This window comes from Tachyglossus aculeatus, chromosome 14, assembly GCF_015852505.1.
Source record: "Tachyglossus aculeatus isolate mTacAcu1 chromosome 14, mTacAcu1.pri, whole genome shotgun sequence".
NCBI classification, from domain to species: Eukaryota; Metazoa; Chordata; class Mammalia; order Monotremata; family Tachyglossidae; genus Tachyglossus; species Tachyglossus aculeatus.
The window spans coordinates 11,190,836-11,216,686 of NC_052079.1; the positions used below are offsets into that span (position 1 = coordinate 11,190,836).

Here is a 25,851-nt window from a genome sequence, read left to right on the forward strand (position 1 = left end):
CTAAAACCTTATAATTAATTTGAAACATCATTTTGTCCAAAGAAAATGATCTCTAATGATGTTTCCACATAGATGCCACATAGATAGTTTCCACATAGATCATAGAGAAAATGATCTCTAATGATGTTTCCTCATTTTCAATACTAAAATTGTACAAAATCAAAGTGTGTTAATCCTCAGTGTTCTTCTAGTGCCAAAATTCAGATACAGCTTATGCTCAAAAATAAGTCTGGCTTAGCCAGGTGTCTGAGAACATATCTCCCTGGGAGTCACCAAAAGAAGGCTGTGCGTCTTACACTGAAGTGACTGTTGGGTGTCTTTCAGGTTTTATGTGTCTTTTAGGTTTCTCTGGAAAATTAGCTTGGGTCTGGGAGACACAATCCCAGTGTCTGGTTTTTGTGGTGCCATTGATATGCTGGGAGATGTTGGGATGTCTGTCCCAGGGGTCATTGCCTTGGTTTATTTTGTTTGTTTACCGCAGAACTTAGGAGGATTTAGAGATAGAGCTGTTCCAGAAAAAGCAACAATCAGAAATAACCCCACAGATAATTAGACTCTCAAACTTTCTCAAAACTTACAAACTAAGTTGTTCTGTCCATCTTTCACCATTCGCCTTGCCCAGAGGAACATCTTCTTCCTGGGAGTCAGAGGCTCGAGGCTGAGGACGAATTCCTACTCCCTGAACCCAAGAGCATTCACTGTTGATGGACACGCATTTTGACAAGACTTTTTATTGAAAATCATACACAAAGGCAAAACAGGTTGTTTAGCTGCAAAAATTTACATGGTACAGCAGAATGTTGTAAGAAAAGGGAAATATAACTGACAGATTCAGCAGTTTACATTACTAAGGCATTTGGCAGAAGAGCAGCTTGCCCTGTGTGTGGGTTGTGTATATGTGAATGACTTGAACATATAGGAATATACTCGACAAACAGAAAAGGTATCTGAATTGAAACCGTACAGTAGATGTACTCGTGTTTTAGTATTTCACCTCAACAGATTTTGTTTTTCTCCTCAGATCCACCCTTCCTCCAAGTAAGTTTAACGATTGTTCATAGAACAGCGGTAATAATCCACTCTTCAAGAGTTTGCTTACAATATGAACGGTGAACACAAAACAGAAATATTTAATGGAAAGGTTCTCTCTCTTACCAAAATAAGGCTCAAGTAAGGAAACACTGATTTGCAAAAGCACAGAGGAGACAGGTTTAATGCATTAAATATAACATGAATCATTCACAATAACAAGTTTAGTGTTTCAGGGAACTTTTGTTAATACAACACAGTTGGTCACACAAAATACAAATGCTTCTGTTGATTTGTCTTGGCAACTCAGATGCATCAACAGTGCTAACAGTTTAACAGCTTTGTTCCCATCTGACAGAAAATAATGGCAGTTCTGCAAGGCAAATGTTAAACCTGACCGTATGTATTTATTAATTCCACAGTGTTTTGACAGATTATAGGGGATGTAGCTTAGAGGATGCTGACGCGCTGACTGAGGGCTTTCATATCTGCTTCCTCAGGCTCAAGAGCTTCAGCGAGGTTGGAGCTCTGGCTGAGAAGGTGCTCTGGATACGGCAGGCTCTGTTCTCTTGCATATCGCTCCCACCGGGAGTCATCGCTTTCGTGGGTGATGTAGCGTTCCCCTATCTTGCATTCCAGCTCCCGTAAATCTAACCACGTCTGATAGTCCTGGGTTCAAACAACAAGACAGAAGGCCACCTAAAACATTGGCCTGCACAAAAGTCCATAAGACAGGTTTGCTCTAACCTTTCTTTCTCCTGGCCCAGTGGGAAGAACCCGGGGCTGGGAGTCGAGAGACCCGGGTTCAAAGCTCCGGCTCCACTACCAGACCTGCTGGGTGAGACTTAGAGCAACTCACTTGAAATCTCTCTGGGCTTCAGGTTTTCCATCTGTAAAATGGGGATAAGATAGAGTGGGAGCCCCAGGTGGGATAGGGGCCAGATCAGTGTCTCAATCTTGCCTCTACCCTAGCGCTTTGCACATAATAAGTGCTAGATGCAGCCACCGTCTCACCAAATGATGGTTGTCTGTTTTACTTAGTATGCAAATATGTAGTCATGTTGTCACGCCTGTTCGTTTCCAGAAATATTCTTAATATTGAAGGCGATGAGAGAGCGAGCTTTCAGATTGAAACTGCCACCAATTTACAGGCAAATAACTACGTGAATTACCACTAGGCATGTGAGGAAGTGCAAAGAGCCCAGGTTTTGAGACTGTTTCCCTGCATGAGCATATGGGCATGTGTTTGGGCAATTATCTGCTTTGCACATGCAGATGGCTTGGAAATTTGTCCCTTAAAGCGTTGAAACGCCCCCCTGATTTCTCATTTCTATGAGGAAGGGGTAGTAAGTTAACTCTTGGGTTATCTCCTCTTGTGCACAAAGGATGGGAAAATAATTTCCATTTAATTTGAGGATGATGCTACATTTCAGACTGTCTGCCCTGATTACCTCATATCTACCCCAGCACTTGGCACAGTGCTTGGCACATAGTACTTAATAAATACTATTATTATTAAATAATGTTATTATTATTATCATTATTTATAGAAATCACCCGACTCCAGCAAATTGAGCCCCACTTCCAAATGATGCTTCATAATCCCAGAAGCACTCTATATTCCATTCAGGGATCCAAAGGGAGGTTGGGAAGTAAAAGCCCAAAGTCAAAATGATATAAATCTTGCAGAAAGAGAAAACCCTACAGTTGTCTCTTTACCTGGAGCCAGGGGTGACTTAGAGTTTTGTCCACGCTGTAGCGCTTCCTCATTTTCACTTGCAAGAGATTATTGATGAGATCAATTGCTGAAAAATACAAAGCACATGTTTACAATTTAGAGAGTGTGGTGTAAATTATCATAATTGCAGATTGATGAAAAATGTATCTGGCACTTAAATTCATTTCCTTTTTTTTTAACCAAGATTTTCTAGAAATGCAGACATCAGCAATGACATGAAAAATGGTTCTCTAAATACCAGTGGATTTGGGAATTCCAAAATGAGGACCATTCCCTCTTTATATCTCACCTTTGGGTATCAAGGAGCCAAATACAACCAGCAACATGGGGAGTATCTAGCATTCTTAATTTTAACCTAGAGAGACATAATTTCTGTTGATCCTGATGACACTGTCAGTCAAGAGACTAATGAATCTATTTCAAATTTTTTTCTTTCACCAAATTCAGTCCTACTCCCCTCAACCTCACTTGATATATGCTTTTGGCCAAAGATAGTTCCTGGGCCTAGACACAACTTTGCAGCCAGTGTGATGACATTTGAAAAGAGCTTTGGATTGTACACCCAAAGTCCAGACAATCTAAATTGTGATTGGGATCTGAAGACCATCAGGTAGGAAATTCCACAGCCCTGAATTCCCTCCACTCTTCTGCCCACCTCTCTAATTGCATCCTTCCACCTTGTTCATTTCCTTTGCTGAGGGGGCCTCTGTTTTCCCCTGGTTCTTTTGCCATCCTGCCTCCTGACTTCCCTCTGGGCAGGATCACTACCATTCCTCACCTTGGCCTCTGTTTTTAATTGTTTTTCCATCTCTACATTCCAGCTCGCTGCCTTCGTCTGTTGCCGGGCAACGCCAGGAAGCTCATCTATTGAGCTGCAGCCAAAGGCTACAAGCTATAAAACAGAAATGAGTAAAACCTTCCACTCCCTTGCCCTCTTGTCCCTGTATTGCTCCTGCCCTGACAACCCCCAGCCTTCAAGAGCTTGCTTTCTCCTCCCCTATACTTGTGCAGCTGAAAGATCTAGAGGAAATTCAGATACCTCAGCCACTACCAATGAACCCTCTCATGCTCTAAACTCTATTTCCATCTGCAGAAAAACACTATTCCTCCCTTACTGATGCCCAAACTCACAACACTCCCCCCCACCCCCGACACAACCAGTGCCCCTTTCTCCCCCCTCTATTCCTCCTGATAAGTTTCACTACTTTATTGACAAGATAGAGGACAGAAGAGGCAAACTTTCCAAGAGTTCTCTTTGTCTCTCCCAGGTTCTTCTGCCCCAGTGTTACGTTCTCTTCCTTCTCAACTGTCTTTCAGGAGGATGGTCTTCTGAACTGTCTAAAGAACTAATTCTTCAGTCTGAGTCTTCTACCCTAGCCTTGGGGAGGCAGCATTTCCCAGTGGAAAAAGCACAAGACAAGAAGAATCAAGAGATCCAGGTTCTAAACCAAGCTCTGTCTCTGATGAACTTTCTGACCTTGGGTAAGTCACTTGGTCTTTCTGTGCTCAGTTTCCTCATCTGTAAAATGTGGATAAAATACCTGATCTCTTTACCTTATGTTGTGGGCCCTGTTATTTTTGTTGTTTCTAATGGTACAAGAACTATTTATTTCCCTCATTCTGGTTTTATCTTTGCTCTAGAAAAGACAACTTTGTAATTCATTAATCATACTCTTCTTGGCATTACAACCCTTAGTGCCCATGGTCCTGATTATCTTGTGTCTACCTCAGCACTTAGCACAACTCTTTGGCACATGTTATGTACCTAATGCACACTATTAGTATTAATCCTCATTTTAAATACTTTCTCCCCCCCACACTCCACCACTACCTTCAACTTCTACCTTCAAATAAGCCTAAATCTCCCCCATTTCTAAAAGGCTATCCTTCAACCCCCTAACTATCATCCAATCACCCTGCTCCCATTCAACCAATCAATCAATCATATTTATTAAGCGCTTATCATTCCTTCATGATTGAAGAGTTATCAGATTTAAAAAAAAAAAAAAACATTTACAACAAAGCCAGAAATGTATTGTCAATACCTTCTACCTTCTCAAGCCCATGACCAAATGGAGGCTTACTGAAATCTGTGTTGTGATGTGCTGGTCAAGATAAGGATGATGTGTATTAACTGTGGCAATGCCAAGAAAAGTGTGATTATTGAATTATAAAGTTGTCAGCTCTGAAGCATACAAATTAAAGACAAAGCCAGAATGAGGGAAAGAAACAGCTCTGGTACCTTTAGAAACAACAAATTATCTGGCATTTCAATGCCATTTTTAATATCAATGCCATTTATTGAGCATCTACTCAGTGCTGAACACTGTACAAAATACACGGAAGAGTGTTATTGGGCACTTTAATCACTTAGGAGAGTACAATAAAACAGAGTTAACAAACATGTTCTCTGTCCATAACAAGCTTCAGTATTACAATCTAACATTAAGTATGTGCTCTTAAAAATCATTACAAATGTTATTTCTTGTAAAGAGTTAGAAGTGTGAAATAATACAGTGGTCAAATGTATTTTCCCAGAAGGATTTTTGGATAGGGACATCACATCATTTGGACTTCACCAACATGCAGGTGATTGCCCATTAGAATGTCCTGGGTGGAGAGTTCCTGCAAGAGTTCCAAATCAGTGGGGTTAGCACAGTAAGTTATTGTTCCTTTCTGCTTATAAACACTGGGCATGGGCGACCAGCATTCTGGGAAACATTCCATGCTTTTCTAAAGCCCAGTTAAATACACATCTCCTTAGCCTCCTTGATGGTAAACAAAATGAAATAAACTCAAAAGCTGTCAAAATCACATCCTCCCCAACAGGGCCCCTAATTAAATTTCAATTCAATATTATGAGCATTTATTGGAGCCGGCGGGGCCTGTGGCACTGGATGAGATGCTATCACCTGGAAGATGCCATATGTTGGGGGGTGGAGGAGATTTAAACTTTTTACATATGATTTTAGGATTGGAAATACTGAGTTGTTTAACTGGGCATCATTCTGAGGTCCTGTTAGCCTAAAAAGTCTGCATCAACAAATCATCCCTGGAGAAAAAATGAAACCACAGGGCAAAGGAGACCCAGTTCCTCAGGGTACTCCAGGAAAATGTTCAGTCTGATTTAGGGGATCTTAATTAGAATGTTTAAAGACCCTAAGGGGTTTTGTTCAGAATCAAAGTAAATTGAAAATCTTGTAATACAATAATCTAGTCAGAGAGCTGGAGTTCTCTTTCACTGAAGGACTGTACAGGAATAACAGTCTGTACACACAGCGATGTTCAGACTCCCCCTATACTGAGATCATGTCTCATCATTATCAGTAATTATTGAGCACTTACTAGCTAATTCAGGACTCCCAAACAGAGTGTGTAAATATCAGTTAATGACTTCCATCCTGATTCCTCATCCTTTCAGAGTTACCAACACTTTTTCCCTCTCTTAGTACCTTGAAAATGATTTCCCTTTATTTCCTTGCCATGGATGATAACTCTTCCCTTTTTTTCTTTATTTTCTTGTAGAACCCATTTCCTATAGACAAGGTGTTTTGTTTCTCTTTTATGGTATGTGGTTGAGTTTCAAGCTTTAGATCGCCTCAACACACCTTTGCCCAAAACATTCACTGAACTCCAACCTCTCCTACCCGGTTGGGTTTTCCTGAATTCTCTGGCAGTGGTTCACTGATCCCTCTCTGCAGCAGGCAGTTTAATGGTGGAAATAATCTGTTGACAGATCAATCAGTTCATTAACATTCAGCAGGCTCACTGGACTGGCAAACTCCCTGGATTGTTACAAACACAGTTTAATGATCAAAATGACAATTGTTCTTCCTTTTGTCTAGAAAACCAAAGATCTTTGGGTCTTATCATCTCCCTGCTTATTTTCCTGGGTTATTTTTCATCCAAAAATGTAGTCTGAAAACAACTTGAGAACAATATATAATGAGAGACCTACAGCTGTTCTCTTTTACAGATAGGAGTGACTTCCAGCTGAAATGCATTCAGGAGCATTTAGTGAGCTGGCTCCCAATGGGTTTAGAAGACACACGTTTAAATTCTGAAGCTGGAGTTATTTTACTTTATTTCCTGCATGCCTTTTTGATTTGTGATCCAATTTTTCATCTCCACTGAAAAATTAAATTATGGCATTATGGAGAGCACCAAGCAGATGAAATGTGACTGCGAATCCTCAATAAGTCGGGCCCTACTTTGTCATAATGATTCTGTAGATACAAGATGTAAGAACTCCCCACTGTGAAAAGATTAATGAAACTAACTGGGAATGGGAAATTATCCTTTATTAATTTGAAAATGAATCATACTGTGGTGTCCCTGGAGACTAGAATGCCACATTTAGACTAACAGGGTCCAAATTCCATGACGAACTGTTCACAATAGCTGTTCAACCAATGCCCCCAGAAGCTGATTTTTATCCTTTTCCTTCTTATGCGCGGGAAGCCAAGGAGTTCCTTTCCGAAGGAAAATTCTTGTTGGCATCAGCTAACCTTGTGACTGGAGAGAAGAGAGGTGAAAGCCCCAATGGGAGGCTTAGCAATAGACACTTTGACCAAATCACTTGATGTTGTAATTGATCTTCTGTTTGTGAGAGTAGGGGTTTATTTGAGACAGTTTTCTGCTTTTGTATTTGTGTTTATTGCTGACACATACCTCTATACTGCCATCAAAAGCACTTAGGGTAGTGCAGGATGTGGAAGTTAGCAGTTTTCCCAATTCCAGTTTTCCTCAAATCTCCTACAAGTTGCGCTTCTAAAAATAATCAAATGCTGGAAATGCATATATTACTCTGACTTTTGTCTCTAAAACATGCTCATTGTTTAGCCCTGGAGCCAAAACACTAGCCATGGACTGTCCTTGCCAATTTTAAATTCCTCCTCATTTGATTTCCTGTGTTTTGCTTTTTTCTGTTCAGTCTGTTCAGACTGCAATTGCCAGAAAAGTTTCCCTCCCACCACTATGACCTTACTCTCTTCCACAGTCCATCATCCCCTTTGTGTTTAAAGGCTTCTCTTTCATCATGTTGATCTTACTTCCATCTCCCTCTCTTCTTCTGTTTACCAGGGTTTGCTGCTCCACTGGTGCAGTCTTCCCTCCCCACCTTCATAAGATCTGTCATCCTCATTACAGCAGCTAATGCTCCCCATCTTTTCATTATGTTCATGCTCCTCCTTTCCTAAACCCTGGGAAAAAATCAATCTGTTTACTGAATTTTCCATTAGTCACCTGTCCTGAATGTCTCCCCACCAAAAGAGAGGCGTATTTACAGAACTATACCTTGAAGGATGAGAATGAATCTCTAGAGAAGCAGGATGGTGTAATACAAAGAGCCCAGGGCTGGCTGGCAGGAGACCCAGGTTCTAATCCCAGCCTGAACATTTGCCTTCTCGGTGCCTCAGTTTCCCCATCTTTAAAATAAGGATTAAATATCTATTCTTGCTTCCCTTTAGACTCTGAACACCATATCGGACTGGAACTGTATTTGAACTGATTGTGTTGTTGCCAACTTGTACTTTCCAAGCACTTAGTACAGTGCTCTGCACACAGTAAGTGCTCAATAAATACAATTGATTGATTGTATCTACCCGAGTGCTTAATGTTCACTAAATGCATAGCACACAATGTTTAACAAATGCCACAGTTTTTTATTATCTTGCTTCTATTGTACTCTCTCAGGTGCTTGGAACAGTGCTTCACCCAAGTAGGTGTACCATCACTGGACAGGAGAAATGAAGAAAGAAAGAGGTACTACACCATTCTGACATTAGAAATTTAATGACCGCCAGAGATGGTATTTATATATCTGGATTGCTTTGGTTTATTTGAATCAGTGATAATCTGGGGAGCATACCAATGTCTTGCTCTGCTCTTAGTACAGAGTGTCAAATACCAGGGGAGTTTAATGCCACAAATGGGAGACAAAACACAAGCGATTAAGATGGTTAAGTATAATGGAAAACATTGCTACGGTGATGCACTGACTCATGATAGGAAACATGAAAAAAAGTCTGAAGCCTGCAGCAAACTATCTTCCCCATAGCCTCTAGGTAGTAATCCCACCTCCCTCTCTGCTGGAGCATTTATGAACACATCTTTAAGCTCTCTTGCTTCCCCTTACCTATAATTTATTTTAATGTCTTCCTTCCCCTAGATTGTAAATTATTTGAGGTCAGGGATATGTCTATTACCTAGTCTTCTTTCCCATGTGCTTATTCAGTGCTCTGCCCACAGTAAGTGCTCAATAAATGCTATATCTTAATCAACTGCCTTTTCTAATATCAATTCTGTGCCGCATTTATGTCAGGAGGCAAGGTTCTCATAAATGTTCAGAGATTAATAAACTGCAATCTTTTGATTTGCCAGCGTGGATCAAATTGAATCTTATATCAACAAATTCTGAAGTGGAGAAAGGGACCTCTCTAGAGATTCGGCCAATTGCTGCTTGGAAGAAAAGCAGAATGGCCTAATGAAAAGAGCACTGGAATGGGAGTCAGGAGACCTTTCTGAACAATCACTTGCTGGGCAAATCACTTGACTTCTCTGCACTTCTTAGTTTCTCATCTGTAAAATGGGGATTGAGTATCTGTTCTCCCTTCTCCTTAGACACTGAGCCCCGTGTGGGACAAAGATGGTCTGATCAGATTATATTGTACCTACCCCAGCACATGACACAATAAGCACTTAAATACCACTATCATTATTATTATTATTATTATTAGTGTTACTGCCATCCTTAGAAGAGGATTTCAGCATTTTTATCCCTCTACTTCTAGAGGGCAGTCCTGGATGCAGAGGGGAAAATCAGGCTAAACATTTCATTCCTACCAAAACAGAACATCAACTGGCAATAAAAATTCACCCTACACCTCAGGGACTTATCGCTGAACAAAGTAGCATTTGGACAGCTCCATTCTGGATCTAAGAGATTCTCTTAGACTGAATTTATAATAGAATTACAGGCTCGGGCTCCTCTTGGGATTGTACCTGGAGAGTTTCCAGTCTCTACCAGTCTTGGCTATGGGAGCGAGAGTCAAGCAATGGCATACCCATTCTGCTCCTAGCTTGGGCAGTGGCTAGTAAGGGGAAGGCAATCTGCTTCAAGTCAAACCTCACCTGTGCTGGGCAGCAGTGGCACGGGAGAGAGTCGAAGGGGGAGATTCAAGTTTACTGTGTGGAAGAAGGCAATGGTAAACCACTTCCATATTTTTACCAAGAAAACTCTATGGATACACTACCAGAACAACTGCAGATGGAGGTGGGGTGTTCTGGGAGAGATGAGTCCATTGAGTAGCTATGGGTTGGAAACAACTAGACAGCATAAGACAAGACAGACCTGGGCCGTGTCAATAGGAACCCAGGTTAAGCTCAGTTCATGCTTCAGAAATGCTCATGGCTAAATCCAGAGAGCTGTTACCTTCATTGGAGAGCTCCTTCCAGGGGTTTGGTGGGTACATGAAAGCGGCATTCTGGATTTGATCATGTATGTCTTCGTCCTCATTGAACGGAAAGGTCCCACTGAGGCTCACATAGATGATGACGCCCACAGACCACATATCGAGGGAGCGGTTGTAGCCTTTGTTCCTTAGCACCTCTGGAGCCAGATAAGCTGGAGTCCCCACCACGGACCGTCTGAATGACTTCTCCCCGATTATTCTGGCGAAGCCAAAGTCGCAGAGTTTCACCTGTGTGCAGAAAAGGTTTGATGCTAGGTTAAGTTTGTCTTTCTCTAGAAACCCGAGTTCTTTTAGGCATCTCATACTGTAGGCCGTGCTTGCGGGTTTTACCGATGGGATGTCTTTAATAGGTGTTTAGAATTCAGATATTTTTAGTTATAAAAAAGTTCTCTCTAGAGTTTTACTAAGCTAAGAATAGCTAATGCAGCAAAAACATTGTTATCCAGCACACTGAGGGTGCAAGAGATCAATCAAAGGTATTTATTGAGTGCTTACTGCTGCAAAGCACTGTGAGCAGGGAACAGTGCTCTGCACATAGGAAATGCTTAGTAAATACCATCAATTGATTGATACTAAACACTCTGTACAAAGAAGTGCCAGTTAATCAAACATTCTGGATAGTTAAGAGTCACAGGTGCTGGGAAGATGGAGTTTCCCCTCAGGAACAACAGGTGAGCCTCAAGCTGAGATTTCAATTCTCAATCTGAGACTCCATGTGAAAATGGAGTCTCTAATTGAGTTTCTAATGCTTAGAAAGTGCTCTGCAATAAATACATAATAAATATGCAATAATAATAATAATAATAAATGTGCAATAAATACCATTGAGCAACTGATTGATTCTGATGATCTAATGACTCTAATTATGCAGCTCCTCTCATACTCTCCAGTGACATTCACCAAAGGCATGGAGTGGGATAAGTTAACAGGGACTCAAGGGTCCATAACATTGCATTTCTTTACATGCAGAAGCTATCTGTGACCAAAATGACCACAGTGTAGGGATACTGCTACGCAATAACCTAACATTACCCCACAGGTAGTTGCTTTGGTAGCTGCTGCGATTTTCCCTGCCAGCGATCTTTCGGAATTCCTGCTGGGGCTGTCCTCCTCCCAGAACGCTCTAGAAGGCTCTTTGGTACCTATGGTGGCACAGTTCCTGCAGGCACGTCTTTATGTGTCTGTCGCCAACCCTCTCTCCCCACTTATATTTCTAGAGAGTGAGCTCCTGGAGGGCAAGGGGCCATGTCACCACCTCAGTACACATTCCCAGGGCTTAGTAATATTCATAATAATAGTGGTTATTTGTTAAGCGTTTAGTATGCGCCAAGCGCTGTATAAAGCAATGGTATAACTTCAAGAGAATCAGATCCCGAATGGGGCTCGTAGTCTAAGTAGAAGGGAGAATGGGTATTGAACACCCATTTTGCAGATGAGGGAACTGAGGCCCAGAGAAGTGAAGTGACTCGCCTAAGGTCACCCAGCAGACAAGTGGCAGAGTTGGGATAAGAAACCAGAGCCTCTGACTCCTATATGTGGATCTATCCATTATGCCATGCTGCTCTCATCCCACCACAGGTGACATCCCCTTACGCTGAGATGAACACCTGCCCCACGGAAAGCCCAGCTCCAGACACTCTGCACATAATAAGCATTAAGTCCATATGATTACTATTACAGGTATTCTCCTACTTTTGGAACTGGAACTTGAACCCAGGTCTCCTGGTTCCCAGAACTGTGCCCCTGCCATTGGTCCAACAGCAGGACTCCCCTAATTTTACTGAGGGCAGAATAGAGTCACTATGGAATCTTGTTAGTCTGACGCAGTTCAGCAAGGAGTGGACATCAGTGAGCAGAAGATTATCCCTGATTAGGTGAATCCTAACCTTGCTTAAACTGGCGTATTTGGTGGGGATTATTCTGCTAAAGCTACTGTTAGAGGGTTAAGCTGTTTGTTGGCCAGATTAGCAAACATCTCACTGCTTGCCTATCTAGTCCTACCAATCAATTTTTTCAATGCCTTGATCAGATGATTGGCTCTGGGGAAATGTCCCCTCTCAAGAGTGAGGTGGATGAGGGAGGAAGAGCCCAGGCTTGGGTGGATAAGCAGTGACATTACTGGGTCCATCCTGCCCAGGATTCCATCTCTGACAATGGCAACAGCTTGCCTGGAGAAAACCCATACCTTATCTGACAGTTGTCCTCCAGAATCCATCCATCTTGGTCAGGGACAGACCACTTCAGACCCCTCATTTTCCCTCTACATCCCTCTCTTTCCCTCTAGTAGAGCCATCAAGAACTGCCCATCCACAGTGTGGTCAAGTGGAAAGAGCATGGTCATAGGCATCAGAGAGAAAATTTTCTAATTCCAGCTCCACACCTTGCCTACTGTGTGACCCCAGGCAAGTCACTAACTTCTCTGTGCCTCAGTTTCCTCACCCATAAAATAGGGATTCAAAACCTGTTCAAAACCTGTTCTCCCCCCACTTAGACTGTGAGCCCCACGTGGGACAGGGACTGCATCCAGTCTGATTAACTTATACCTACTTCAATGCTTAGAACAATGCTTGACACATAGTAAGCACTTAATAAATACCACAAACATCATCACTACCACCACCCTGTAAATGCAAGTGCTTTACAGAGGAGAAACCAGAGTGATTTTGTGTTGAAGAGGTACAATAGGGCAAATTGGCAAATGGGGCAGAGCTCAGGATGAGTTAACATTGGAAACTGTATGTGGAAGTCACCTGGAAGCAACAAGGCTGACAGGCCTGGGAAAAATAAAGAGTTGGAGGAAGAAATAAGGGGTTAGAGGAATAAAACAGAGGCCAATGCAAGCTCTGCTCGCAAAGTACCATCTACGGTGTGAGCAGTACTTGCCTGTGGGAAAGGATCAGATGATGCTAGCAGTACATTTTCTGGTTTGAGGTCACAGTGAACAATATTTTTGAAATGAAGATGCCTCAAGGCTACAAGAATCTGCAAAGAAAACATCATCAAAAGAACTGTAGTTAGCATTTTAAGCAGTTTTTTTCATTCTCCAGTGTTTTCAGCCAATATGCTAATAAAACTTGAAATGTCAGGGTGAGGACCAAGCCTGACATCTCCATTTTTGCACTGAAGATACTGCTGTGAAACATACAAACAAAATATGTTTCTAAGAAGCCTTTTAAAAGAAGGTTCTGACAATTCTTCTATTCCCAATGTTCTAAGAGAGGGAAGGAAGAAAACAACTCGTTGAATAAGACAGGATAAGATAAAAGCATGACTTGTAGAATTTTCTGTTTCCAAACTATGTCAAAGTTCAGAATAATAACATCAAAGGTATTCATTCAGTGCATGCTGTGTCTTAATATTTTAGGGGCATTGTGTAACCTCAAATAACAAATACCTTTAAACCTTGGCTAATGTAATTTAGACATTGTGGGTTTGGCCTAAATAACAAGGATGACAGACCAGTTAAACAGCAATAACATTTGCTATTCAGTATTATTTTCCTAGTCCTCTAATTGATTTCTTACCTGAGTAATTAAAAACTTCGTTATGTGCTCTGGCAGCCTTCCTTTTTCACTTGACAAGATCATCTCCAGCATGTCTCCATGGAGTTTTTCCATAACAACAAACACCCGTTCTGGTGTCTCAAACATCCATTCCAAATTTACCACACCAGGGTGGTGAAGATTCTATTAGAGATAAATAGAGCACTCAGAGGAAATGAGTTTATCCAATACTGTTTGGCAGGCTCACTGGGTATATCAAACTGATCAAACTACTGAGACCTGTTCCCTTTTACAATCTATTGGCAACTCCATGCTTGATGTGAGTGGTGTATTTTTGAAATTTCAACTCCCCTCTAGGACTCAGAGCTTAATTCCTAAGCAAAATATCTACACATCAAGAATAGCAGGGCCAAATATTGAAGTCCATGTCAGTGATGCTCAAGTAGGCCTTTCTTTAATGAACCAATTTGCAAAACCCAATTAATGAAATCTACTTTCAGGACAACTCCCAGTAAGCGTCTCCCTGGTTGAAAAAGGCCAAATTAATGAAGTTTCCAGAAGTATTTTCCCCTATCAAATGTCACATCCTGTAAGGGGAAATGGTTTTTGCTGCAGTCTTGAGGCGAGCTTCAACAGACGGGAAGCAATTCTGTTAGGATTCCTAAGGCCGTTACACATGTAGATGACAATACACAGTGAAGACAAATCCCAAATAATGTGATATTGAGGTGAGTTATTGGTATTCTGCCACAGCAGACACGCACCATTGTGTTACCCTCCCAGGTCCCTCGTCTCAGAGCCATAGGACTTAGTAAGAGGAACTGAAGTAGAGGAAGGCAGGAGGCTGAAAAATGAAAAGATTTCAGAGACCTAGTCATGGCAATCCTTTGTAGCTGATGACAGGAGAAGCTGATGCAAGAAATGTTGTTTACTATCTTTCCTTATTTCCATCAGGCAGAAACTGAAAGTAATCAGTTCAGGAGACTGCATCGCCTATTGTATAGAGCTGATCGCATCCAGTCTTTTGACCCACAGTATCTCTCCAACTTCCTGGGGAACTCATCTGCTGCCTGTCTCCTTTTGCAGCTCGATTATCTCTACAATCAATCATATTTTTTGAGTGTTTCCTGTGTGCAGAGCTCTGTACTAAGCACCAAGTCCCTGATTCATATATGACAGACAATTATTCTTGTGTCTCAAAGCCTCACTGAAGGCACATCTCCTCCAAAAGGCTGTCCCTGAATAAACCCTCTTTTCCTTTTCTTCCACTCCCTTCTGTGTCCCCCTGACTTGCTCCCTTTATTCATCCCCCTTCCCAGCCCCACAGCACTTAGGTACATATCTGTAATTTATTTATGTATATTAATGTCTGTCTCCCCATCTAGACTGTTATCTCCTTGTAGACAGTGAATGTGTTTGTAATACTGCACTCTCCTAAGCGCTTAGTACAATGCTCTGTACACAGTAAGCACTCAATAAATACAATGGACTGACTGACTGGTCAGAAGTCTGCTATCATACCAGACAGTAAGAATTTCAGCTGGCATGTCTCCTGTCTGATTCCAATTTGGTATCAGACATTTTTAAGATTGTTGAATTGTTTCTTTTGATGCTGAGCCTCCCTTCTCTGTGACCCCCACTACTGAGTTTCCCAGACCCAATGCATGCTAGACTCCTGTGGACTTTACAGGGGAAGCCAAAGGCTCTAGAAAAGCAACGTGGCTCAGTGGAAAGAGCACAGGCTTAAGAGTCAGAGGTCGTGGGTTCTAATCTTGCCTCCGCCACTTGTCTGCTGTGTGACTTTGGGCAAGTCACTTAACTTCTCGGTGCCTCAGTTACCTCATCTGTAAAATGGGGATTGAGACTGTGAGCCCTATGTGGAACAACCTGATTACCCTGTATCTACCCCAGCGCTTAAAACAGTGCTCGGCACATAGTAAGCGCTTAACAAATACCAACATTATCATTAGTATTACAGCACTGGCAGGGTTAGGGTCCCCTGGAGAAATGCTCTAGGTCTGGGTTGATTCAGAATACAGAAAATTGACTTCTACTAAATGGCAGCTCTATGACATCAACCCGCAATGATACATGTCGACATGGTGTGAGTGACATCAGGAGTGTCTCAGGGAGTCATCACCGGCCACTCTAGGCCCCAAGCTGTGCCCTTCCCATGATGGCTGCCACTGACATCAATTCCAGCCGTAGCTCCATATAGCCTCACCCACCCCATTTTCCGCTATCCACCCTGAATCCAGGCCCCAAACAGACCCTGTCTGTCTGTGCTATTCTGTCATGGTAAGTGCTTATTTGTTCATTGCCAAAGAGCCTTGCTGTCCTTCTGCTCAAATTCAGAGATAGAAGCTCTACATTTTCCAGCTGGATTCCCCTCTTTCATTTCCCCAGCTGGTTTGATTTTGGAACCTCAACATTGAACTCAATTCTCTCCAACTCTGGGGTGTGGGGAAAAGGAAGCATCTGCCCCCCTTCCCTCCTTTCCAGGTTCTCCAGTGATAACTCTGCTTGCGTCTGGAAAAGTCCCGATCTCTCCAGAAGGGTTTTTCAATGCAGAAACCCTGGCTTGAGACATGCATGGACACCAAGCATTGTGGAAGCAATGTGCCTCCAAGACTAGTCCCCCACATCTAGCTTCACTCCTCACAGGGCCCAAACTCCTGGCTTTGGAGACCCAGGATATTGTTACGGGTTTGGGGCCCTGTCCCAGGACCGCTATCTAAGGCATTCTCCACCCTCAAGAGGGTTCCCCTTCAAAGATCTCAACAGCTTGTCTGTCCCACCACAGCTAGAATTCAGTCCAAGCCATCCAGGTTTCTGATGCTCCCAGGCATGATTTCTGGTCGCAAATCCTTTCTCTTTAATCTGGTCCTGTGCTCGCACTAGTTTTAGTAGTTTGTAAGGGAATTAATCATGAATTTACATGATCTTTTGGCACCGGGGTCATCTTGGAAAGGGAAAGTCCACTTGACTTCCAAAACTTGAGTTGGAGTTTTCTTGGCTTCTTAACTTTGAGAAGCACTTAACAGATGTTGAAACAAGTGACTAATCTTTCCTTCTCAATTTTCTTATCTCGGTATAAGAAGTGTTTTCTGGCCCCCAAAGGAGAAAATACCTCATTTTTTCAAAGTGTTGAAAAAGACAAAATAGCGTCCAATCTAAGATTAACATTCTTTACCAAGCTCTTTAATTTGCCCATAAAGCTCTAGGTGTCGGCAAGAGACGGAACCCTCTGGGCCTTTTATGAAATGATTACTAGCAGCTCTCCTAATTAGCATCCTTCTAATGGGTATTTTTTAACATGTTGTTAGCAGGAGATGGGGGAATAGTGAAATCAATCACATCAAAACAGTGCTATGTAATCTTTGATTCATTAATCACTTTAGGTCATTAACAATCAGGCATATATTGGATAACTGGTTAGATATGAAAATAAGGAAGGGCCTGAGAAATTTAGGCAAGTAAGATGCTCTCCCTTATATTCGGCTCACCTACATAAAGCCTACTCTCTTCTGCAATATATATCTCTCTCTCACACCCACATACAAGTGAAAATGCAGCCCACTGTTAGGCACTGTGGCCCACACTGGGAAATAAGCTGGCAGAAGGGAAACAGGAAGGAAGAAACTCAACTGAGGCCTCCCTTCCCCCACCTCTGCTGGCAGTCTGATTTCACACTGTAGACACCACTGTCAATCAATCAGTGGTATTTATTATTTACTGTGGGCAGAGCACTGTAATAAACTTGGGAGAGTACAACACAATAGAGTTGGTAGACATGTTCCCAGCCTAAACCACTGCTTTTTGGCTGGTCTTTCTCTCCCTTTCACACCATTTTCTCCCTTCTGTCTCACCCCATTAAGCACTAACAAGTACAGTTATTCACTAGGTTCAATTCCTTTTAGTCTACCCTAGCGCATTTTTCAAGAATCATCATAATTTGCAACTTTCTTAAAGTGTAGATAAATATCAAATTTTCATTACCCATCAAGTGTGCAAACCTGGTGGTCTGCTGCATTTATAGTATTCACTCTAATTCTTATAAGCTTGTCAGTAATTTATTTTAAGTTTAGCCCAAGAGTTTCAAATGTCTAATAGATGGACCACGAAAGTTAGCCAAACAAATAACTCAGGCCAAATGATCTTTGTGATCTGAGTCCTCCAGATGATTGCTCTCCACTAATTAATTTACTGAATAATTAATTAATCTTCCCCTTCACATAACTTCAACTGTACAAAATCAGCCTGAGCACTCAAATGAGGTCCAGTGATAAAACTCAGGTTTATCATAAAATAGGATGAGTGAAGCATGGAACTTTGAGTCCAATATTCTCTGTCACATTTATTCTATGATGCAGTGAAATACACAATAGTTAATATATAATTTACTCAGCTTAAAGGAAAAAATTTTTTTACCATTACAACAATACTTAAGATGCACTGTATAAAAAAGGTCTTAATAAGTCCAGAATGGACACATATTGAGCCATCATCATCTGAAATAAGTATTTCATAACATAGAGGGATATTGTGGCTTTGTGGAAAGAGTAAGGGCCTAGGATGAACTTTAATCACAGCTCTGCCATTGGTCTTTGCAACACTGGACAAATCATCTACTCTCACTCAACCTCATTTTCCTCATCTGTAAAATGGGGAAAAGAGGCTTGCTGTCCCTGTCTTTTAGATTGCGCACCTCAGGTGGGACAGGGATGGTGTCCAAAATGATTAACATGTATCTACCCCTATTGGCTTAGTACAGAGCTGAACACATTGTAAATACATAATAAATGCTGTAATGATTATTGCATAATATTATTAAAGAGCTGGCATTAAATATGTTGCCTATATGCCTCTGGAAAGAACACTGTAGGAGAGCTCTTATCAGTACAGTTGATTTAAAAACACATACTCTATGACCCTAAAGGCAGCACAAGGTAATTAAGTCTCTTGGTCCACAGTAAAGCTTTTACCATTTCACAGCCAAATAAGAACTGTTCAAGTACCTGCAAAATTGCGACCTCATTGCGCAGCTGACTTTCTTGTTTGGTTGGAAATCTTAATTTATCGATGATCTTAATTGCCACATCTCTTCCAGTTTTGCGATGTTTTCCTTCAAATTAGAAAATGAGCCAATTAACAAAGACAATATCAACAAAGAAGACATTTTTAAAGAACTTGAAAGCAAAATGCCTCAATCAGGGTGTTAGAGATGGTACAGTATTTTGAAGAATTTTCAAGAATGCAGTGAATAGTGACTCAAATTTTGAGTACAACCTCATTTCTGGAAAGATTTCCTATGGGCCCACAGTCATTTCGACACCATGTTCTGAATTGTAAAGTTATATTCAAACGTGCCTGCACTTTTGAAAAACTGGAATACCAATTCAATAAACATAGTAACCAAAATAAAGTGTCCAACCTGATTTGATTTAACCTACCCCAGAACTTAATAGAGTGCCTGGCACAGAGTAAGCACTTAACAAGTACCACAATTATTATTATCATTATTATTATATTTTTACAGAATATTTTGTAAATAAGATTAATGACCTTTTCTTGATAAACATTTTTAAATCTTCAGCAAAATTCCTCTATGTAATAGTAAAATCCAGTAGATTGCCACTGAAACCATTGGAGTTGAGAGCTAACACCAAATTCAACTGAAATCCTTTTTACTAGAAACATGTGCCCAAGTTAATACTATACCACAACAGATTGGCAACAGGTGAGCAATACAATAATGATTAATAATAATTATGGTATTTGTTAAGCACCTACTATGTGCCAAGCACTGTGTAAAGCACTGGGGTAGATGCAAGGTAATCCGGTTGTCCCACGAAGGGCTCACAGTCTCAATTCCCATTTTACAGATGAGGTAACTGAGGCCCAGAGAAGTAAAGTGGCTTGCCCGAGGTCACACAGCAGACATGTGGTAGAGCCGGGATTAGAACCCACGACCTATGACTCCTAAGCCTGTGCTCTTTCCACTATGCCACGCTGCTTCTCTTATGGCAACAGATTAATTAAAACAGATTGACAAAAGATTAATTCAAGTGACACTATGAGAGACTATCCAAATGCACTGGAGTAATATTCAAACAATGGTTTCTTCTAGTGTAAAAGAACAATTTAGAACTAAGAGGGTAATTGTGCAATTAATTGATGATAAGGGAAGTAGAGGGGATATTTTGGTGTTACAGAATATTTGGGTTACTTCAAAAATCATAAACTAATCACTGGAAAGTTGAATTAATGTTGAGCTAGGTATCAAGTTGTAGTTTAAGGTTCAGAAAATGTACATACCACCTAATAATCAAGCTTAAAAAGAGAGTACACTGTGGCACATTACCCTCAAAGAGAACCTGCAAGGGAGTATTTCCCAGGTTTGGAAGAAGTGAGACTTTTGGTGAAATGCCAATAGTCCAATATTTTTCTTCTCTAGATGGATCTTTAGAGTTCTGGCAGATGTTACTGGCTGAATCTAGTAAACTGATATGTGAATTCATTATCCCATTTAGGAGGTGCTTTAGGCAGCTACCAATTGGGTTCGGTCCAGGTCCTAAACTTTTCTATGAAAGAATTAAACAAATGTTGGAAGATAAAGAAAGATGTAGAAGGGACAAAATGTATACTGATGACATAACGAATCGTAGGGAATCACTCTAGGAACATTATAGGAGATTTGATTTAGACAGTGATTAAATACTCCACAAGGAGCATGAAGCTCAATTTTCATACTGCTACTAGTGCTACTACTACTAATATTAATATTTAAATATTAAAGTATAATATTTAATATAATATTTAAAGTATAATAAATACTTAATAAAAGCACTGTGCCTAGATGAAGAAATTGAGGCAGAGAGATATTAAGTGACTTGCCCAAGGTCACACAACACCCAAGTGTTGGGGCCAAGATTAGAACCCAAATCACCTGACTTCTAGGCCTGTGCACTTTCCACTAAGCCACAAAAACAAAAACACATGCTAATTCAGGTGGGAAGAAATCTCATATTTAGGGGCAGCATTGACCTGCTTGATTTTATTATCTTGTATCTACCCCAGTGCTTAGCCCATACTAAATTCTTCTTCAATACCGTAATAATGACATGATGTGAAATTGTCTTATGCTCCTGAGTAATCATTAACTTATGCAGGCATACTATTTAGAGTTTAAGATGAAAAGTATGTACACTTTGGAGTCTGAATTGGATTACATCCTTGGAATGTAATAAAAATATTATAATGACATAAAATGAGGAAGATTTGAACAGAATCTTCCCATCAACATCATGCATTCGGTTCTGCCAGACTGTGCTTTTACTGCTTGTTTAGGCTAGAACCCTATGGCATAATTAAGGAATATTCTTCCAGCAATGCATGTCAATCTGGATGCAGCACAATAAATATCCTACCAAAAGAAACTCTGTGTGTGTGTATACATACACCACACACACACACATACATTCATACAAATGGTCCTTTAGCTCATTATGGGAAAGGAACATGTCTACAAACTCTGTTATATTGTACTCTCCCAAATGCTTAATACAGTTCTCTACACACAGTAAATACAATTGATTGATATGCACGAAGCATCAGACACAAGAAGGCTACTTCCACAAGATAAGTGTGCCTTAGCTCTGTGACTTTGGGCAAGTCACTTACTCTCTGTGCCTCAGTTACCTCATCTGTAAAATGGGGATTGAGACTATGAGCCCTACATGGGACAACCTGATTACCTTGTACCTACCCCAGCGCTTAGAGAGAGCAATGCTTGGCACATAGTAAGCACTTAACAAATACCATAATTATTATTATTAATGCAGTGTTCTGCAAGAATGCAGTCCCCATGCTATAAAGCTGTTTGTATACTTAAAAAAAAAGATAAATGCAGTCCTTAGGGATGTGTCACAGATAATTCAACAATTTTGAGGGGACTTAACAGTGAACTCAGTGGAAGAGTTAGGATGGTTTTTCAAAGAATCTAAAGAGTGTTGCTTCTTTTCCTGAGGTTGGACCTGTTAATGTGAATAGGTGAGGACACTAAGCTAGGAGAAATGTACTGAACAGTGAGAGATGTTTTGAGTGCATCACACGGAAATAGAGTCATAGAGAAAACTGAAAACCCGTGAAACCAAATATATCAAAAATTTAGGATTGGGTAATGCTGAGACCTTGTCAAAAATAGGAATTGACTTGCTCCGATTTCATTAGAAAACTTTTGTTTTAGGAACTGATTTTTAACTCAATCTTGCCAGGAAATTCTTTACTATCACAGCAAATGCAATAAATTTAAGTATGTCTATTTTTGCAAATCCAGTATACTTTATTAAGGTGTTGATAGATGATGGGATATTTAGTCACACTGAATTTAAGAAATCTGCAGTGGAATATGACTTTCTTCATGTTGCTTCCAGTGTATGACATCCTCAGTCTAAACAGAAGCAGAAAATGAAATCCAAACAAATAAAAGATAATTTGAAAAAAAATTTAGATGCCGCCTAAATCCTAGCATTATTATATTTTGAAATGACACATGTGGTACTCCCCAAAATATTATTATTAGGAAGGAAAGTCATAATTAGACTTCCAACAAACTTGGAAACGTAACCAGTTATGGAGAAGACATTGAGAGGAGACAAGATGAAAGAAAACCAAAATATCAGTTGTGGTATGACAAATGTTCCCCTCATAACTTGCCTAAATTAAAAGATAAGTTCAAGAGGTTTAATAGAGCATTTATTATTTTAAAGATGGGAAAGTGTAAGATATTTAAAGGCAAATGGCTAAAAGGTGTGTGCAAAGAGCTTACCTCCATAAACAATCCCAAATTGTCCCGATCCCAGCACTTCATCTGGAAAGATCTGGTATACAGTACTAATATCCTGTTGATGCAAACACAGTTCCAAACCTCAGAAAGGGTAAAATGATTAATCACAAAACGCTATGTGTTACATGGACGGGACTACTTCTATTCAGATGATCTTTAAAAATTTTGAAAATGGGGTAAACAGCTTTGTAGATGGACTGATTGGCAAGTCTAAGGACTCTCCACGTGGCAAGGGCAGTGAGAGAAAGGAGGAGCTATGATGATGGTAGTGGATGGTGGGCACACCAAAGATTTTGCAGAAAGGAGGAGACATGGAAATAAGATACCCAGAGTTACCCCTGGCTGGCTCTCTCTGCGGCTCTTCTGCTCCTCTGTTGATTGGTTAGAAACTCCTGACATTTACTTAGACTTTTTTGATATCTTACTACCATTTTTGCAGCATTACCGTAATATCATCCGTGCCAGAGTATAGGATAATCATCAATTCATGTTAATGATCTATTTCTATTCTAACTGTACATGGAGAAAGAAAAAAAAAAACGGTTGTCATCCAAGCAACGGTAAGTAATTTACAGCTTTAAGTATTATGCCATTCAGACCTTTGAAAGCAAATTCTGCAGTCTAGGGCACTGTACATCCTGAACTAGAAAAAGATGATTGTGAAATTTCTTCCCTAAGAGGTCAGAAAACAAGGTGCAGTCCTGTCTCTTGGCAAGAGTAGAGACATAAACTAGGGCTTCCCAACAAATGTGCCAGGCTTACCTTGGCACCCTGTGAAGCTTCTGGGTATGCCCAGGGATATTTTTCCCTGCTGGCTCTTTTAATTTCATTCTGTATATGTCAAGTAGTGGTATCGGTATCTTACAAACACCACTTCACCTAGTTTTGTACTGACAGCTTTGACTGGAACAAAATTCCACAGGAAATTAAATAATGTTCAAGTTTCAAATTTTTCCTGAAATTTTAGGGAGAGGGGCAATCCAGATCCAATCTATTTGACATTCTGGAAGATATCTCAAAGTTTTAAATAAAGAGGGGGATGAAATATGTCCTCCAGTTCTTCTATTTCAAAATTGATCACTCTTTTCCCATGTTTTCCACCCTCTGTCTCCAAACACTCACCACATTTTCTTGAATCTGGCAATTTGATACTGAAATGCTGATAGAAATATCCCCTGGAATTAAAAAAAAATCATTAACAGAGATGTCTAGCATGAATTACAAAGGAGAGTAGCAAATAACTCTTCCAATTGTCCCTGTATATCTATTTTCAACTAAATCATAGCAATGACATTTTCTTGGAAACCCTCTATTAGATCATTTCCATCTCCTTGCGATTACAGAATTATTCTCCACAGGGGGTTCACAGTACTTTAACATCTCTATAACATGTTGGGAAAGAGAGAGCAAGAAAGCCAGGGAAAGGAGAGCAAATATCAGTCAGAATGTTCCCAAGTACTTACTACAGAGCTCTCCATATAGTAGTTGCTCACTACTACTACTGAATGAGAGACAGAGAGAGAGAGAGAGAGAGAGAGAGAGAGAGAGAGAGAGAGAGAGAGAGAGAGAGAGAGAGAGAGAGACTGAACTCACTGGCAGATCTTTCAAATAATTGAATTCTTAAAAATATATTTTGACTTCAATTCCTGGAATATTTGGGGTCAAAAAATAATTTTCACCTGAAATATCCAGTCAATTGAAGTCAAATTTTAGGGAGAGGGAATGGATCCGACTAGTCAAATAATTTCCAATGTATACCCAATTGGTGGAAAATCTTCGGGAAAGTTAAAATTTCCTTTGAAAATGATACACCTACTCCTATTCCACCCTACTCCTCTACAAAATTACTCTTGGACATCAATGTTCAACTAGTTTTGAGTACATGAGACATTATCCTTGGTGCTTCTGGAGGTGGCATGATGATTATAAGGAAGGGAATTAAGTCGGCCTTGCAAATAGCAAGATGCTTATACAGCTGAGAGGAATAAGAAAAATTAATTCTCTTTTTCTAGAAACAGGGGTGGTTCTGTGGTGGTATAGGCAGCATCCCCAGTGGGTTCATACAGATTCACTGCCACTGGTGAAAAACCAAACAAGGTGATGATAACATAGAACATGTGCTTTCCATTTAACAACTCAAAGATTGTTCGAACTGTTAAATTGGAATCCTCATATCTAAATTTTGACCATCCTACATATGGGAAAATTGAGGCCCAAGACCTGTGACAACTTGTCCAAGATCACTTGTCCCTCATTTTCTTCATCAGTGGGAAAGTATAAACAGTAATTTACTGCCAGTATAGGAGTCACATTCCCAGACACGTATCCTAAACCAAAAGTATGACCCCGGAGAGTAGTATGGTCCTTGTCTTGATCCTGATGTAGAACTGGCATGGAAGTCAGAAAAGGGTTCAAGTTTCCTTACACGGTTCCTAGTCAAATGTCCTAGCCTAAAAGCTAAGTCCATATGCACATGTGTTCCAGTGTAAGGGAGGAGGGGTTGAGGAGGGGAAGAGGCAGACTTACTATGCAAACTGGGCCCTGATCCCGCCGACGGCCTCTTTGGAATGACAGGCATGAGAGCGTGCTGGATGGCCATCTCCCACAGTCTGGCTACATCTGGGCCTGCCCCACTGCTGGGAATGCTGGGATTGGGTGAGGCGCTTGAGGAGCTGAGCAGCTTTTCTCCCACATAGTAGATGACATGTGCTGTGGTGATTTCAAAACAATGGGAACTAGCCCCATCAGGAATCACAGATGATGTTTTAGCAGGCTCCAGTGACAAAATCTCTGATAAGGGAATTTCCTATGGAAAAAAAAGGTTGGCACCATGAGGGTGATCAACCACAGGCAGAATAACCTTCCTCTCCTCACTATCCTTGGCAAACTTATAGAGTAACTTACATTTTCAGTGCAGCTGCAATCACGTAGATGGGTCCCACAAAGCCCTCTTTCATAGGGAAGATTTAAAATTCCCATTCTCTAGATTTTTCCTTCCCGTACTGGAAAAATACACGTGGGAATGTATCCCTGACATAGAGTAACTCTGGAAATGCAGTCATTTTAGAGCTTTTCCTCCAGGAAGCCTTCCCTGACTAATCTCGTAATGCCCCACTCAATTCCCCTTCCTACTGCATCGCCTATGCCCTTGAATTAAGCGCTTAACAAATGCCATCATTACTATTATTATTCCCACTGTGAACTTAGGTATTCACCCCACCTCCTCTCCCCATAACACCTATGTACATACGTTTACACTGA

At 40.8% G+C, this 25,851-nt stretch overlaps 1 protein-coding gene across 4 annotated transcripts in view; it reads right to left on the reverse strand.

Annotated features, from left to right (window-relative positions):
- Positions 1-721: 721 nt before the first annotated feature.
- PRKD1 (protein kinase D1) overlaps positions 722-25,851 on the reverse strand; it is a 168,215-nt gene continuing 143,085 nt past the window's right edge. For 2 of the 4 annotated variants that reach the window (XM_038756614.1, XM_038756615.1), the window contains 9 exons: positions 25,117-25,396; positions 23,713-23,765; positions 22,573-22,645; positions 18,761-18,867; positions 13,764-13,925; positions 13,123-13,221; positions 10,200-10,467; positions 2,749-2,834; positions 722-1,698 (listed from right to left, as the gene is read on the reverse strand). In XM_038756614.1, the coding sequence (XP_038612542.1) occupies positions 1,480-1,698; positions 2,749-2,834; positions 10,200-10,467; positions 13,123-13,221; positions 13,764-13,925; positions 18,761-18,867; positions 22,573-22,645; positions 23,713-23,765; positions 25,117-25,396 (1,347 nt within the window). In that variant the 3' untranslated portion in view covers positions 722-1,479. Of the gene's footprint in view, positions 1,699-2,748; positions 2,835-10,199; positions 10,468-13,122; positions 13,222-13,763; positions 13,926-18,760; positions 18,868-22,567; positions 22,646-23,712; positions 23,766-25,116; positions 25,397-25,851 lie in introns of all 4 variants that reach the window. The other 2 variants (XM_038756613.1, XM_038756612.1) reach the window with 1 other exon arrangement.